Here is a 17567-nt window from a genome sequence, read left to right on the forward strand (position 1 = left end):
TGATATGCTCCTCGCCCCCCACCCCCCGTCTTTGCTGTCAATCATTCTCTTTTATGTTCACAGTGGTGTCCAACACACCTAGCGGGGAGGAGGTGATGTGAGCGACACCCTCTCATTTTGGGGGAAATCTGACTGGGGAAGAGTGAGGGTTCGAACTTATTTTGTTCCTTGCATCTTGCAGGCCACTTTCATGACTGCTTTCCTAGAGCTGATTCTCCTGCATCTCCCATCACCCTACCTTCTCTGGTGCTGCTGTGCATACTACCATGTTGATGGGGATGCAAGAGGCCAGGGGTACAGGTGATGATGTAGGGTGGAAGGAATAGGTCAGCTGGTCTTAGCTGCAAGAGGAAAAGGGCTGATTTAGCATCATTGAGAGCTGCTTTAGGAACTTCTATAATGAGCAGATTTTTAGGAGGGGAGGGAGCAGCTTTTTATAAACAGAGGTACAGGGACAGGGCTTCCCTGGTGGCTCAGTGGTAAAGGATCTGCCGGCCAATGCAGGAGCCATAGCAGATGCAGGTTCAATCCCTGGGTCAGGAAGATCCCCTGGAGCAGGAAATGGCGACATACTCCAGTATTCTTGCCTGGGAAATCCCATGGACAGAGGAGCCTGGTGGGCTACAGTCTACGGGGTCACAGAGTCGGACACAACTGAGCATGCACGTGGCATGTGGCAACCAGGGAGTGCTGAGAGCATGGTTGTTTTTTGTTGCTGTTACTATTAGGTTACTAAACCTAAATGTCTCCACCGCTTACGTTCATTTTCTTATCTCTCCCCCATGATCTAGGTTCATGGTGATGCTTCTTTCTGTGGTCAAGGGATTGTTCCTGAAACATTTACGCTCTCTAATCTCCCGCATTTCAGAATTGGTGGGAGTGTCCATTTGATTGTCAATAACCAGCTGGGTTACACCACTCCTGCAGAAAGAGGAAGGTCTTCCTTATACTGTAGTGACATCGGTATGTAACCCAGGGAAGAGCTGATGTTGAGTCAAATAAGGCATTCCTAGAGAAACTTCTATTATAGTTCACTCAGAAGAGGGAACCTCACTGCTGGTCCCATTTTAATTTTGGGATTAGATATGGTGAGTGGTCACCAACAGTGTTGTTAATATTCCTTTCAAAGTCCGAGTGTGATCTTTCAATCCCAGGAAATAAGACAAGAATAGAACTTAAAGGGTCCCATCTCAAATTGCTGATGTATCCAGTTGAATGATCTGGTATAATCCAGAGATCAACACAGTTAGTACAACTGGAGTAATTGTCTTTAGATATTCAGAGTACCCAAGACCACAGTCAAAAAGGATGTGTTCAACCGGTAAATCTGGCCAGAGGGTCTGGTTGGAAATCAGATATGAAGAAGCAAAGGCGTCCTATTTTAACCTGTGGAAATTGACAATATTAAAAGAAACACAGGGCTTCTTATTATTCATTCCCTATTTCATAGAGTTGGGAGAACTGTCAGATGGTGAGAACTGTACTGTTTTTACATCCAGAGCCTGGCCTGGTTGCCATTTGGGACTATCTATGTGAATTTTTTGTGATTAGTTAGAGATTTTGAAAATTCATTCTCAACCAACTCTTTGAAGAAATCCTTTTTTTTCCCCTTAGGCTACATCTTTTAAAGACCCTTTTATGTCAGGAGGAAAGATAATAGTCATAATGATAATAACACACACACATCCGTTATTAGGTACCAGGCTGTTAAGCACTTTGTATGCATTAACTCACTGATGCTTTAGGACCTCACTGGGAGATAGGAGCATTATTCCAGTGTCCCAGATTAGGAGACTGGAATTCATGACTTTACCAGGATCACACAGACACAAATACTGGGTCTGAAACTCTCTCTTGTCAGCTGGCCTCCAAAGTGAAGGTTCTTTTTTTCTTTTTTTTTGGTGGTAGGTGGGGAGGTGTTGCACTGTATGACTTGTAGGATATCAGTTCCCTGACCAGGGATTGAACCTGGCCTTGGCAGTGAAAGCCCAGAATCCTAACCACTAGGCTTCCAAGGAAATCCCAAAGTGCAGGTTCTTAACACCCAAGCCAAACTACCCCTACAATGTGGGCTGTCTCCCCAGGCGGGCAACAGGATTTGCGGGTAGGTTCATGGGGTGACTGGCTGGCTTCATTTCTGTCTTCTCTGCCTCAGGGAAGCTGGTGGGCTGCGCCATCATCCACGTCAATGGAGACAGCCCAGAGGAAGTGGTGCGGGCCGCACAACTGGCGTTCGAATACCAGCGCCAGTTCCGGAAAGATGTGATTGTTGACTTGTTGTGCTACAGGCAGTGGGGCCACAATGAGCTGGACGAGCCCTTCTTCACCAACCCGGGCATGTACCAGATCATCAGGTACGAGGCTGAGCCATCATGTGCCCTCTCCCCTGCAGTGCTCACATTAATATTTGTATTAGACTCACTTCAGGAAGGTGACCAGCTTTCCCAGTGTGCCTGGGATGTGACAGTCTCAGTGCTCAAACTGGGACAGCCCTGGGCACACTGGGATGATCACCCTGCGGGTCACAGGAAAGCTCCCCATGTTTTTCCAACTCTACATGTCTCCTCAGTGAAGAGACAAAGGGAAGCTTAACAGCCTCACTTAGCAGGTGGGAGGAATGAACAGCCAGGTCTTGCTGCCGCTGCTGCTAAGTCGCTTCAGTCGTGTCTGACTCTGTGCGACCCCATAGACAGCAGCCCACCAGGCTCCCCCATCCCTGGGATTCTCCAGGCAAGAACACTGGAGTGGGTTGCCATTTCCTTCTCCAATGCAGGAAAGTGAAAAGTGAAAGTGAAGTCACTCAGTCGTGTCCCACTGTTAGCGACCCCATGGACTGCAGCCTACCAGGCTCCTCCGTCCATGGGATTTTCTAGGCAAGAGTACTGGAGTGGGGTGCCATTGCCTTCTCCGAGCCAGGTCTTGAGATTTACCTTTTTAGATGCTAGAAAGTAAAACAGATCCCTCTTTCCTACTTGATTTCCTCATAGACATAAATTAAAGCAGAGGAATAAACTTGGTGACATTTTATGGGCCTTTCTGGTCATAGGTAGCAGACTGCCCTTGGAGGAACAAATCTGAGTTCTCCATTGAGCTTTTTTTTTTTTAAATCACCCAGTTTTCTTTTTTCCTTTTCTTTTGGCTGCACTGGTCTTTCTTGCAACCCACAGGCTTTTCTTGTTGCAGCACAAGGGCTCTCTAGTTTCCCCGTGGCATGTTGAATCTTGGTTCCTAGACCAGGGATCGAACCCATGTCCCCTGCATTGGAAGGCGGATTCTCAACCACTGAACCACTGAGGAAGTCCATCCATTTAGCTTTGAACTTAGCACCCGAATGATGTGACTCAGGACCCCAATTTTAAGAATATATCCTGTCTACCTTTCACTTTTTTTAAGGATTACAGTGGTCAATGTGACCAGACTTTGTCATGTAAAATATTATGGGAATGCAGAGCAGCAGCATGGTTATTTCTATTTTTGTAAAATCCAGATGCAGAATAGTTACAGGCTTATTCAAGCAACCTGAAACAGGTGTTGGCAAATTTGGTTCAAACTTTTTTAAGTAAAAGAATGCAGAATAAGTAGATAGTGTAGGTCAGCCTCATAAATAACTGTCCAGAATTAACAATTGGTAAAAAACAAACAAGCAAAAAAAACTCCTGTACTCATTATTTCTACCTGACTGCAGACAGAAGCCTATAAAGATAAACTTGTTTTCTCTAGCTTGCCTGGAACAAGTGGTTACACACCATTACCTTTAAAAAACAAAGTTATTGGTGTGAAAGTCACATGACATAAAATAGATCTTTTTTTTTGGCTGCTTGGCATGGCATATGGGACCTTAGTTCCCTTACACCCCCTGCAATGGAAGCATGGAGTCTTAGCTGCTGGACTGACACAGAATTCCTTAAATGGACCATTTTTTTTTTAACTTTTTATTTTATATTGGCGTATAGCCAGTTCACAATGTTGTTAGTTTCATGTGCACAGCAAAAGGACTCAGCCATACATATATATGTATCCATTCTTCCCCAAACTCCTGTCCTATCCAGGCTGCCACATAACATTGAGCAGTATTCCATATGCTATATACTAGGTTAAAATGGACCATTTTAAAGTGAACGATTCAGTGTGAATTGTATTAATACAAGCACCTCCTCTGTCTAGTCCCAAAACATTTCCTGCATACGTTTTTATAACAACGACACTTCAGAATACCTTTGATAATAACTGTGTCTGTCTCTTTTTGATTTTTACAAACGTGATTGATTTTTGTTTCCCTCCTCCTTGGACAGAGCCCGGAAGAGCATCCCTGATATGTATGCAGAGTACCTTATGGCCAACGGACTCACAACCCAGGAGGAGGTGTCGGAAATCAAAGCCTCCTATTATGTGAAGTTAAATGGCCATTTGACTCATGCGGCCCACTACAGGCCCCCTGCCACGAGCCTGCAGGCCCATTGGCAAGGCTTGGTTCAGCCGGAAGCTTGTATTACTTCCTGGAACACAGGTGTGCCCCTTGACCTCCTGCAGTTTATTGGTAAGAAGTCTGTGGAGGTGCCTGAGGAGTTCCAGATACACAGTCACCTTCTGAAGATGCATGTGCAGGTGGGGAGCCCAGACACCCCCAGGCATTCTTTGTCCATCTCTCACAGCCAAGGAATTGGCGTTGGTCTGGTCTTGTTGGTTGGCTAATGTACTTGACAGATGTTTAATGTGAGTCATTAGTTTCTACAAACTGATCCTAGCTGAGTTTTGGTACAGACTGTCAATTAACTCAGATTTTGTCTACCTCTAACTTCTATTTTTCCTTCACTTAGTCATTCATTCATTCATTCATAATGTCTAGGGACGTCCCTGGTGGTCCAACGTGCCATGGTCCAATTTGCCTTCCAATGCAGGGGGTGGGGGTTCCCTCTCTGGTCAGAGAGCTAAGGTCCCACAGATCTCACTGCCAAAAAACCAGAATATAAACAACAGAAGCAATATTATAACAAATTCAATAAAGATCTAAAAAATTGTCCACATAAAAAAATTTTTTATTTTATTTTATTATTATTATTTTTTTAAACCCAAACATGTCTTATACATTATATATACAGTTACTACATGCCCGTTATTAAAAACTCAGCCACACAGAAATGCCCATTTTGGTTTTTCTGAGCTGTGAGCAGAAGACACTTTCATTTTGGGTAGGTAGGGGGATGGCTTAAATAAAATGAATAAAAATCAATACACATAGTCCCCAAAAGTAACATTTGGATCCTTAAACATATTGAGGTTTTACCTATTGTCTTGTGTTAAGTATAAATTGACATACACTGCTCTGGTTTGCCTGCAACTTGGTGGTTTCCTGGAACATGGAACTTCCAGCTATAAAACTGGGAAAGCAAGGAGATACAGGCCTTCATCTTTCTTGAACTTGGATGAAGGCATGATGAACTCTGGATTATTTTTAAAACACTAGCTTGGTTTGTAAGTTTCTATTATAGGTGTAGAGACCATGAAAAAAATCTGTGTACTCACCGTCTGACAGAAAGAAGATTACTTACACCATACAGCCCCACTCTCCCCACTCAGCCAACTCCCTGATACCTCCTCTCATCCATCCGCCAGGTTAACCACTCACCTGAGTGCCTGTTTGTTTTGCCTGCTTTCAAACGTCATATACTTGCTGTCATTACTCTCATGTTACCTTCTGCGCCTCCTGTTGTATTTAATACTATGTTTTGGAGCCTTATCCATTGTTGCATTACATTTTTTGAACTCAGTGTGAAACAGGATGTGAGCTCTTAAAAGTTTCTTTTCCCCTCCCCTTCAATTTTAGTCTCGAGTGGAGAAAGTGATGGATGGAACAAAGTTAGACTGGGCCACGGCAGAAGCTCTTGCATTGGGCTCATTGCTTGCTGAAGGTACGACTTCTCTGTATAGCTGCACAGCGGATAGGGGATGCCGTTATATGACATCTCTCATTCCTGATGCCTGCAGTTTTGAGTTACAGCTACATTGTATCATTCTTATTGACTAGAGAGGTTCTCAGACATGGTGACTCTTCTTACCTGAAAACACTGTTTAATCTTAGTATAAGTCATGTTAATAACCTTCATCAGCAAATAGACTATGGAAACACAGGATTCAGGCATGACTGTATTGGAAAGATATTTTCCCTAGTAATTGTAGGCCAAATGATGACTCTTCATTCTTAAACAATTCACTTTGACTACAGAGTTTTGAATATAGGACAGGTACATTTTAAGAAGGATAATCTATTATCTTAAGAGTGATTCTCAGGATGAGCTGGTGTATAAGAATTCAGGGTCATCAGGCCTTATTATCACTTAGGTTATTCATGGGAATCTGGATTTTTCTTTTCCCCTTCTTGCTTGCTTAAGGTTTTAATGTCCGTCTGAGTGGCCAAGATGTGGGCCGTGGAACTTTTAGCCAGAGGCACGCAATGGTTGTTTGCCAGAAGACAGATGACACTTATATCCCCCTGAACCATATGGACCCTAATCAAAAGGGGTTTCTAGAGGTAGGACATTTCATTATCTAGTGTAACACCCAGGTCAATGATCGTAGCTACAGACTTCTTAGCGATAGATGTCGGTAACATCTGAACTTTGGGTTCAGTACTTTTTGAAATAAGGGGATGCTAAATGGATAGACAGTGCAGGTTGATCCACTTGGAATGGAAGTAACAGACTAGCAAGTAGACTAGAGCTGTTTCACTCCAGGTACTTATCTGTATTCAGGTAAATGTCCAATGGATGTTCATTTTGTCAATGCAAAATTGACATTATAACCTGCTTGTTGCTGAATTCAGTAAAATAAATCAAAGATGTGGATAATAGGCCAACATTTCTTGACAACTTAAAAAAAAAAACCTGACTTCCATAAGCTTATTTTATTCCCAAGGACTTAGCAGGCTTGATGAATTTATCTATTACCATGTATTTCCAGTCACTGAGTTAGATTCATTAGATTCAAGAGCAGAGCCTGGGTCTTTTCATTTTTGTTTCTCTAACAACTAGCATGGTGCCTGGCTGCTGCTAAGTCACTTCAGTCGTGTCCGACTCTGTGCAACCCCATAGACGGCAGCCCACCAGGCTCCCCCATCCCTGGGATTCTCTAGGTAAGAACACTGGAGTGGGTTGCCATTTTCTTCTCCAGTGCATGAAAGTGAAAAGTCAAAGTGAAGTCGCTCAGTTGTGTCTGACTCTTAGCGACCCCATGGACGGCAGCCCACCAGGCTCCTCCGTCCATGGGATTTTCCAGGCAAGAGGACTGGAGTGGGGTGCCATCGCCTTCTCCAGTGGTGCCTGGCACATGAAGTTTATTGAATTATCCTTTAAGGTACAATTAGTGGCGTATCATCTTTTTTCCCTACTCTAGCAATTTGTCTGAGAGCATGGGGTTTACTGATATTCAATATTTTAAAAAATACACTTGTCCAAAGCAAGATTCCAGGGAATTACTTAAAGGACACGCAACTCATATTTTCTTTAAATTAGTCTAAAATCCCCATCTTGATCAGTTATCTAGATTGGTGATCTAGATACCGAAATGTCTAGTATTTCCCCTACCCAATCAATGTCTTTTATTGATTTGTGATTTGATATATGGTATCAGTTAACTTTGAATATTGCGCTAGGTCAGCAACAGCCCACTGTCGGAAGAGGCCGTCCTGGGATTTGAGTATGGGATGAGCATTGAGAGCCCTAACCTGCTGCCCCTCTGGGAGGCTCAGTTTGGCGATTTCTTCAATGGCGCCCAGATCATCTTTGACACGTTCATCTCTGGAGGTTGGTGTCTGGTGGACGCATCACACCAGCTGCATGGGTACAAGCGTATGGAATGGGGACATAGCTGTGGCCACAGCGTCCCTTGCCCCACTACCTGAGGGCCCATCCTGTCATCCACTGGGGCATAGCAGCTGTCATACAGTTCAATATGCTGTTGGGAAGAGCACATAAGCCTCTGAGAGCAGAAAGGCTGTGTCTCCCGGGGAGCGTGCTTGGCTCTAGGGAATGGTGCCTATACTTGCCCCACTCCTAAGAGGTCTGATTTTCAGGTCTGCTCTTGGTGTGTGTTGAGTAACTACAGCATGAATAACAAGCAGGCAGTGGTGACACAGTGAGGACTTGTGATTAGAATGAATGTGTGTGTCAGTTGCTCATTCATGTCCGACTCTTGTGACCCCGTGGACACCCCACTAGGCTCCTCTGTCCATGGGATTCTCCAGGCAAGAAAACTGGAGTGGCTTGCCATTCCCTTCTCCAGGGGATCTTCCCAACCCAGGGATTGAATCTGGGTCTCCTGCATTGCAGGTGGACTCTACTATCTGAGCCACCAGGGAAGCGTGATTAGAATGAATGACGGTCTTGAAAAGCTGCTCCCCACAGCCCAGGGTCACACAAGTATCTCAGAGTTGGAAGTTGTGCATCTTACTAGGTTTAATCATCACTTACAAAAGCAGTGCCCGCTCATTGTAGAGATTCCAAGTATATTAAGTGCAAGTCTGAGTCTCCCCCGAGACCCTCCCCCCATTTTCTGGGGGAACCACTTATGGATTTTGTGTGCACACCTCAGGCCCTTCTCATGGTTGCTTCTCTGTAACTTTGTGGTCCTGACGAAGAAAAGAGGCTTGAGGAGACTGGACTTTGCCATGTCCAGAGACTCTTCTAAACAGCCTGCTTCTCTTGTTTTGGATCTCGGATTCTACGGCTCAGTAGTTGTGGCACATGGGCTTAGTTGCCCTGAGGCATGTGGAATCTTCTGGACCAGGGATTGAACCCTTGTCCTCTGCATTGGAAGGGGGATTGTTAACCACTGGACTATAGAGAAAGTCACTACGTTTTTTTTTTTACCTGGCAATCTGCATTGAGCAAGTGTATCCATATCATTTTTCCAATGGCATTTGCTCACTTCTTGTCTCTGTGTCACATTTTGGTACTTGCCATATTTTAAGCTTTTGCATTATTAGTATATTTGGGATGGTGATTTGTGATCAGTGATCTTTGATGTCACTGTTGTGAAAAGACTGATTGCTGAAGGCTCAGATGATGGTTAGCAGTTTTTAGCAAGAAGTTTCTTTTGATTAAGGTATGTGCATGGTTTTTTCAGTCACGGTGCTCTTGCACATTTGCTAGACTGTGGTTTAGTGTAAATATGAATTTTACACACAGTGGGAAACCAAACAACTCATGTGACTCAATTTACTTCAGAGTCCTGGGCTGGAACCTGCAATATCTTGGAGGTTTGTCTGTATTTTCCTCCTAAGGAGAAAGCACGTGCATTGAAAATGCTTTTGAGGGGGTCCAGCAGCAGGAAATGGCAACCCACTCCAGTGTTCTTGCCTGGAGAATCCCAGGGACGGGGGAGCCTGGTGGCCTGCCGTCTATGGGGTCGCACAGAGTCAGACACGACTGAAGCGACTCAGCAGCAGCAGCAAACTAACAGGTGTCTTCCTGCCCAGTCACCTAGGGTGGTCTGGCACCTGCATTGCAGGTTCTCACGCCCACCGCTGCTTTACAGGCGAGGCCAAGTGGCTCCTCCAGAGCGGCATTGTGGTCCTCCTTCCCCACGGGTACGACGGGGCTGGACCGGAGCACTCATCTTGTCGAATAGAGCGTTTCTTGCAGGTATGTCCACTGCCTTCTAGATTCCAAGGAATGTTTCCCCTGCTTCCTAGGTGCTCTGAAATAGAACTGCCTCCTGCAGACACTCCTGAATGTGAACCTTGGACTGTAATAAGACATCGTAGTATTTGAATGAAACAGATCTACTGCAATGTCAGTCAATATTTCTTGGAATACAATGCTTCAAGCATGTTAGTATCATGATTTCATGGCAGTGAAAGTTCTTCTTATGCAGCAAATATCAGTAGCTTCTGAGTCAAGCTGATCATTGGAATCATCTAAGGAGCCTTTTATAAACAGAGATACAGGGACCAAGGGCTTCCCAGGTGGCTCAGTGGTAAAGAATCTTCCTGCCAATGCAGGAGCCACAAGAGATGAAGGTTCTGTCTCTAAGCTGGGAAGACCCTCTGGTAGAGGAAATGGCAACCCACTCCAGTATTCTTGCCTGGAAAATCCCATGGACAGAGCTGCCTGGTGGGCTGCAGTCCATGGGGTTGCAAAGAGTCAGATGTGACTGAGTGACTGAGCACACACACAGGCATTAGGACCAAGCTGAGATCTAAGAAGTGATAGTATTTTTATAAAATGATTCATGACTGTTAAAAATTTGAAGTAACAACCCAGAAATTACCATTATCTTTTGGTAAGAATCATTACCAATGCCACTTAATGCATATTACTTCCTAATATTTTATTATAAAAAATTTCAAGCATAAAGAAAAGGTGGAAAAATTTTACAGAGAATATTCATATGCCCACTTGCTACATTCTGCCATTAATGTTTTATTTTAATGTTTTATCATGTATCTATTCATCCATCATTCCTCTATCTGTAAATCCATGTAATTTTTGCATGTATTTGAAAGTAAATGAAGATGTCAGTACACATCGCCCTAAGTATGTGCATATCAGTAATTATTTTAGCATGCATGCAGATAAAATATATATAAAGGTGATAGGTAGATAAAACAGTAGATAGATAAATGCATATAACTGGTTGGTTGGTAAAGACAGATAAATAATTTCATAAAAATTAGATTACAGAAATAAATTGCAAGTAAATTAAAAGAATTGAGTGTGAAATACAAAACTGTAATTTTTCAAAGAAGTTTAGGAAATGAATACGCAAAAGATACAATTTGGGAGTCATCAGTTTTGTTTTTGTTTTTGGGCATGCAGCCCAGCTTGTAGGATTTTAGTTACCTGACCAGGGATCAAACCCAGGCCCTAGCAGTGAAAGCACCCAGTACTAACTGATAAACTGCCAGGGAATTCCTCTCCACTGCTTCTTGACTGGGGTTAGAAGACATGCCTCCACTTTCTGTCCCAGCAGAGTCTTCTGAGAGTTCCTTCCTCATCCTCAGCATTTCAACCTTGTTAGCTGTTTTTATTCTTGTCTATAAAACAAACTATCCTTGCATTTATTTCATCAGGAGAGTGAGATTCAGACAGTGCATCCTTCCAACATATTCACTCCACAGGCATCAAAGTCTGTATTTTTCAAAAAGTCCCTTCCAGATACTTCTTTTTAAAATTTTAATTATTTTTGGCCATGCCACACAGCTTGTGGGATATTAGTACCCCAAGCAGGGATTGAACCTGTGCCCTAAACAGTGAAAGCACTGAGTCCTGACCACTGGATCATCAGGGATTTCCCCCTCTTAAGATGCTTCTTGCAGCCCACCGTGTTTGGAAAGAACCACGTTAGAACACACAGACTCGGCAGATGGGAGCCATCAGGCCTCTCCTGGTGAATTCTTCATGGGTCATACATTTACCTGCTGGTCTTCTTCTGTGAGGAAGAGACACATCTCCTCTCCATCTCGTGGAGATGCCTGGTTTCCCTTAGCATAGCCTGTGCCCTTGGGATGGAGTGAGCTGACTTGACTGTCGGCTCCTTCCTCTCACTTCCCTCCCAGATGTGTGACAGCACAGAGGAGGGTGTGGATGGGGACACTGTGAACATGTGCGTGGCTCACCCCACCACGCCCGCCCAGTACTTCCACCTGCTCCGGAGACAGATGATTCGGAACTTCAGGAAGCCCCTCATCCTTGTTTCTCCGAAGACACTGCTCAGACTCCCCGTAAGTAGAAAAAGCTGAAAGCTGGTTTGTCAGTCTTTCTCCTCTGGCCATATTTTCCCCTGCATTTCCCTCTCTTGTATATCTGGTTACAGTTCTAAATAATAGAAGTGTCTCTTTAGTTTTAGTTGGCCATGCTGCTGTGTCTCTCTTTTTTTAACCTTTCAAGAATAACTAGAAATCCAGGTCGCTTGCAGTTTCATTGTTGTGAAGGACAGGCATAGCAGATATTATCACCCTGGAATCCCAGCCTGAGCAGAAATAATCTTTTAGAAAACATTTCAAAGTCCAAATGGTGTCAGCACTGCTATGTTTATAGTCACAAGTTGGGAATTTAAAGTACTTTGATGAAAACAAGTGGTTTTATTCATTGATTTTGTGTGTGTGTGTGTGTTTGTGTGTGTAGCAGAGTTTTATTAAAGTGAAAAGGGACAGAGAAAGGTTCTGACATAGACATCAGAAGGGGGATGGAGAGTGCCCCCTTACTGACTTTTATTTAGACTTTTTTGGTGAAATGATTTATCACAGGTAGACTCCCTTTCGAACATTGCAACAATATAAATTATCTACTTCCTGGCTTCACAAGGGTACATTTTCTCTTGATTTACCCTAAGTGTTAAGCGCACAAATGGTTTTTAAATCACACAAATATGCTAGTTTTCAAGGGGCAGAATTCCTGTGGTCATGTATGGATGTGAGAGTTGGACTGTGAAGAAGGCTGAGCGCTGAAGAATTGATGCTTTTGAACTGTGGTGTTGGAGAAGACTCTTGAGAGTCCCTTGGACTGCAAGAGATCCAACCAGTCCATTCTGAAGGAGATCTGCCCTGGGATTTCTTTGGAAGGACTGATGCTGAAGCTGAAACTCCAGTACTTTGGCCACCTCATGCGAAGAGTTGACTCATTGGAAAAGACTCTGATGCTGGGAGGGATTGGGGGCAGGAGGAGAAGGGGACGACAGAGGATGAGATAGCTGGATGGCATCACTGACTCGATGGACGTGAGTCTGAGTGAACTCTGGGAATTGGTGATGGACAGGGAGGCCTGGCGTGCTGCAATTCATGGGGTCGCGAAGAGTCAGACACGACTGAGCGACTGAACTGAACTGAAGCATGTATTTATCCCATCTGCTATCATTTTTTTCAGTTTTGTATGAGAGTCTGAATTAGAATCAAATGTTCATGTTTATTGGGATGCCATTGGTGAGGTGGACTGTGTCGTTCAGGACTTGGCTGTATGAGACTGTTGTGTGCTTCTCACCAAGGTCAGAGAGTGTGTGTTTGGAAGTGATGGGTGTTGAGAGAAGCTGCCAGGGATTTGGCTTCACAGTTGTCTTTTTCGGTGGTTTCCAGCATTTGGAGGGGAGTGAGGTGACCCTTGGTCTCACTGTTGGTTGTGGGCACTGGAGCTCTCCCAGAGTGAGCACCCGCTTGTGTGTGGAGCTCCAGACACCTCACCTGTCCCAGCTCAGCCTCAGGGGTCAATAATGAGGGAATGCTTCTCAGCTTCTTTCACCAATGGCAGCAGTTCATTTGTTTGGTCTACTTGTTCTCTCTGAGAACAACCCTGTGTGTTTTGAGGTGGCTTAAGGAACATCACAGAACATTTGAGACAAGTGAATGCAATCCCTTTCTTTCTTCCATTTTTTGCTTGTTTGGTTTTTGGCCATTACATGTGGCATGCAGCATCTTAGTTCTCTGACTAGGGATTGAAACTGAGCCCCCTGCTTTGGGATCACATGGTCTTAACCGCTGGACCGCCAGGGAAGTCCCTTTATGCTGTCTTTCTGATGGGGCTCTCTTGACACTGATATTTGAAATATCAATGTGAAAGGGGCCACGTCAAAATGTAAAGTTACTATAGTTTATTTCTAAGAATTATATACATCTGTGATTCTTGAACCCAACTTTCATTGTATCCCTAAGGTTGTCATCTGCTCCCTCTCTCATACCTAAAAGGAGACTAATGATATTAAATATATTTTATATATATATATATATTATTAGGTATTGAGTGAACTGTTAAAAGTTTTACTGAGAATTTCTTTTGCTGTTTGAAATTGAGAATAAGAATTCATTTTCTGGCCCTAATGCTCCACCCCTCTCCCCAGGTCTAATATACAGTTTATTAAACAAATAAGTGAAGCCTTCCTTGGGGAATTTAAAAAATACCAACAGCTAGTCTATAGATTTTAAAATGAAAAACTATGCTTATTAAGTCATCAAATATCTTCATTAGACACGTAAGTCCTTTTGTTAGTGGAAAGTCAGCAGTACCAGTACTGAAATCTGATTTCTTCCTGAAAATTGGTACAGTGATCTAGCAGAATATAATATACACAGCCAACCCTCTCCATGCATGGCCTACTCAGAGGTGACTTGCCATGTGGCAGACATGACTCAGAGGTACACCTGTCAAGTGGTACCAAAACCCCACACCAGTTTGGTACATGACTCTGAACTCCAGTTCCTTTTCATTCCTGCTATAGGAAGTGGGGACTGACAAAGGACTCTGGTTCAGAAAGGAGAAAGATTGCCTCCTGTTATGTAGCCAGAGTGTCCCCTTTAGGGTTTCCCAGGTAATGCTAGTGGTAAAGAACCCACTTGCCAAGGACGGAGACTTAAGAGACTTGGGTTCAATCCCTGGGTCAGGAAGATCCCCTGGAGGATGGCATGGCAACCCACTCCACTGTTCTTGCCTGGAGAATCCCATAGACAGAAGAGCCTAGTGGGCTACAGTCCATTAGGGTCACAGAGTTGGACACAACTGAGGTACTTAGCAATAGCTAATATAATTTTTTTAGATTATATCACAATATTCCAGCATTTAGATGGCTGTCCTCAATGACCTCAACTAAATGTCATATACTCAGCTGGGACTAGACTATAAGGAAACTAACTTAGATGACAGCAGAAAAGATCAAATCCTTCACCTTGGGCTTCATCAGTTTTCTACTTTAAGTTCTTTATAAGTATTTATTTTGGGATCTTGGTTCCCTGACCAGGGATTGAAACCCAGGCCCTTGGCACTGAAAGTGCTGAGTCCTAACCACAGGACCGCCAGGCAATTCCCAACAAGTATATATTTAAATTGAGCTCAGTAATAAAATTTCTTTTCACAATATCCATATATTGTTCTGATTGATGTTTATGTTTATAAATTATCATCAAAATCCTAAAGACAGAAATAATTGCACTACCTTAGCTATGCTGGCTTACAATACAAATTCTATATAGTGTTTCTGATTCCCACAGATTAAGGCAGATTTTTAATTGATAATCCAGTTGAGTCATCAAACAAATTCTAATTGTTAAAATTTTATCATGGCACCGGACAAAAAGGTAATAGTCTGTAACTTCAGAGAAACAATTTTACCTTGAAGTATGCAGAACAGATACTTTTGAGAAAGATACTATGTTTATCAGTACATATGTTTACTTATAGCCCCAGGAGAGAATTTTGACACTAGTTCTTGGAAAGATCCCTTCTAAGTAAAAGCATCTTCAACTCCTGTCCATTGGTTGATAGATTTGTGTCTTTTTCTCCCCCTCCTTAGGCAGCTGTATCAACTCTTCAGGAAATGGCACCAGGAACAACATTCAAACCGGTCATTGGAGATTCATCTGTGGATCCAAAAAAGTAATCTGAAGTGGAGCTCTATTTTCATACTCAGCAGTGGATTTGTGACGAGTGGGAGAACTCGTTCGTGTTAAGTGAACCAAATGACCCTAATCTCTATTCTGAAACATAAGTCCTTTAAGTCTATGGTGTAGGAGTTAGATTATACACACAAGAGTGAATTTTGGAGTATATGTTACTAAAGGTTTCCCACTGCATAGCATGACTGAACCCCACTACAGCACCCCCACTGCTTCAGAGGCAAAGCATTTTAATCTCTGTGGTCCCTCCTTTCTTCTGCTACAATTCTTACCTTAAAAAAAAAAATTATTTAAAAATTTATTTTGGCTTCTCAGGTCTTAGTTGCAGCACACGGGATCTTTAGTTTCAGCAGACGAACTCTTAGTTGCCACATGTGAGACCTAGTTCCCTGGCCAGGGGTGGAACCTGGTCCCCTGCATTGGGAGCATGGAGTCTCAGCACTGGACCACCAGGGTAATCCCTACAATTCTTATTTTAAGATACTTCTCCCCCACCCAATTGTCCCTTTTCTGCCCAACAGGGTTAAGAGTCTGGTGTTCTGCTGTGGCAAACATTTCTATGCCCTGATGAAGCAAAGAGAATCTTTGGAGGCCAGGAAGCATGACTTTGCCATCATCCGAATAGAAGAACTCTGTCCTTTCCCACTGGATTCGCTGCAGCAAGAGATGAGCAAATACAAACACGTTAGAGGTAAAGAGTCCTTCTTGTTCAGCTCTTTGTTTTTAAGGTACCTGAAATGTATTTGGAATATCTCAAATGAAAAACTGGTACAGGGGAAGTGAGAGTTACTAGAAAGTTACCTCTCATGGAATCTGGAGATGTGAAAATAGGTCAGCTAAAGCCAATGTCTCCATGTCTTTTCTGGTGTCCCTTTCACTCTCCCTCCCTCTCATATGACATCTAATTTCTTGAGTTTGGAAGAATATGTACTGTCAATGCTATACTATCATTTATGATAAATCCAGTATGATTGTAAAAGAAAGGCCTTTTCAGCAAGTGGGGCTGGAATAATTGGATATCTATATGCACCCACACAGAAATTAACTCAAAGTAGATCACAGACCTAAATGTAAAGCTATAAAATTTCTAGAATAAAATGGATGAAAATTTTTATGACCTTGGGTTAGGCAAAAAGTTCTTAGACATAATACCAAAAGCACGTTCCAGAAAAGAAAAACTGGATTTTACCAAAATGAAAAACTTCTGCACTGTGAAAGGCACTGCAAAGAATATAAAAAAGACAAGCTGAAAGCTAGGAGAAAATATTTTTAAGTATACGTATCTGACAAAGGAGTCTCCAGAATGTTTCAAGAGCTCTGAAAACTCAACAGTGAGAAAACGTATAATCCAGTTTTTCAAAAGGTGCAAAAGAATTGAACTGGCATTTTACCAAAGAACCACATGGCAAATAACCATATGAAAGGATCCTCAACATAATCAGTGATAGAGAAATGCAAATTAAGCTAAAGTGAGATATGACTACATACCAATTCAAATAACTAAAAGGGAAACAAAACAATATGAAGGACTGATAATGATGCAGGACAACTGGTACCCTCAATCACTGCTGGGGGGGATACAGACTGGTCCATCCAGTCACTCTGGAAAACAGTTTGTCAGTTTCTCATGCAGTTACACACAGAGTTACTGTACCACCCAGCAGTCCCACTCCTAGGTATTTACCCAAGAGAAAGGAAAAATCCGTGTGTGAATGTCAATAGAAAGCTCTATTCATAATTTCCCCAAACTGGAAATGATTCGAACATCCTTCAATTGGTGAAGGATGTGCATCCCTACAATATCTTAATCCTCAGCAATGAAAGAGAGTGAACTATTGCGGTTGGCAAAATCACCGATGGATTTTGCTAATTCATGGAAGCCAGACCCAAAAGGCTGGCTGTGTGATTCCATTTATCTGCTTGATCTGGAAAAGGCAGAACTTTGTGGATAGAGAAAAGATCAGTGATTGCTGGAGGCTAGGGGTGGGAGGAAGAGTTGAGTATAAAGGACAGAATGAGGGGATATTTGGGATTGAGAGGATTGTTCTATATCATTGTGGTGATGTGGTGATGGTGATGGATATATGACTATGCATTTCTCAAAAAAAAAAAGATAACACTGTGCCATATTAGAAAGGTATGTATTGAGGATATATGTGTGTGTTTGTATGTATGTGCATATATATATGTATAT

The 17567-nt window shown here is 42.9% G+C and overlaps 1 protein-coding gene across 3 annotated transcripts in view; it reads left to right on the forward strand.

Annotated features, from left to right (window-relative positions):
* The window catches only part of DHTKD1 (dehydrogenase E1 and transketolase domain containing 1), a 45743-nt gene that overhangs the window by 24844 nt on the left and 3332 nt on the right, over nucleotides 1-17567 (forward strand). For 2 of the 3 annotated variants that reach the window (XM_027560212.1, XM_027560214.1), the window contains 10 exons: nucleotides 792-963; nucleotides 2156-2354; nucleotides 4293-4605; nucleotides 5825-5909; nucleotides 6390-6529; nucleotides 7649-7799; nucleotides 9532-9638; nucleotides 11555-11719; nucleotides 15271-15353; nucleotides 15895-16064. In XM_027560212.1, the coding sequence (XP_027416013.1) occupies nucleotides 792-963; nucleotides 2156-2354; nucleotides 4293-4605; nucleotides 5825-5909; nucleotides 6390-6529; nucleotides 7649-7799; nucleotides 9532-9638; nucleotides 11555-11719; nucleotides 15271-15353; nucleotides 15895-16064 (1585 nt within the window). The remainder of the gene's footprint in view (nucleotides 1-791; nucleotides 964-2155; nucleotides 2355-4292; nucleotides 4606-5824; nucleotides 5910-6389; nucleotides 6530-7648; nucleotides 7800-9531; nucleotides 9639-11554; nucleotides 11720-15270; nucleotides 15354-15894; nucleotides 16065-17567) is intronic. The other variant, XM_027560213.1, reaches the window with a different exon arrangement.

This window comes from Bos indicus x Bos taurus, chromosome 13, assembly GCF_003369695.1.
Source record: "Bos indicus x Bos taurus breed Angus x Brahman F1 hybrid chromosome 13, Bos_hybrid_MaternalHap_v2.0, whole genome shotgun sequence".
In the NCBI taxonomy this organism is placed as follows: Eukaryota; Metazoa; Chordata; class Mammalia; order Artiodactyla; family Bovidae; genus Bos; species Bos indicus x Bos taurus.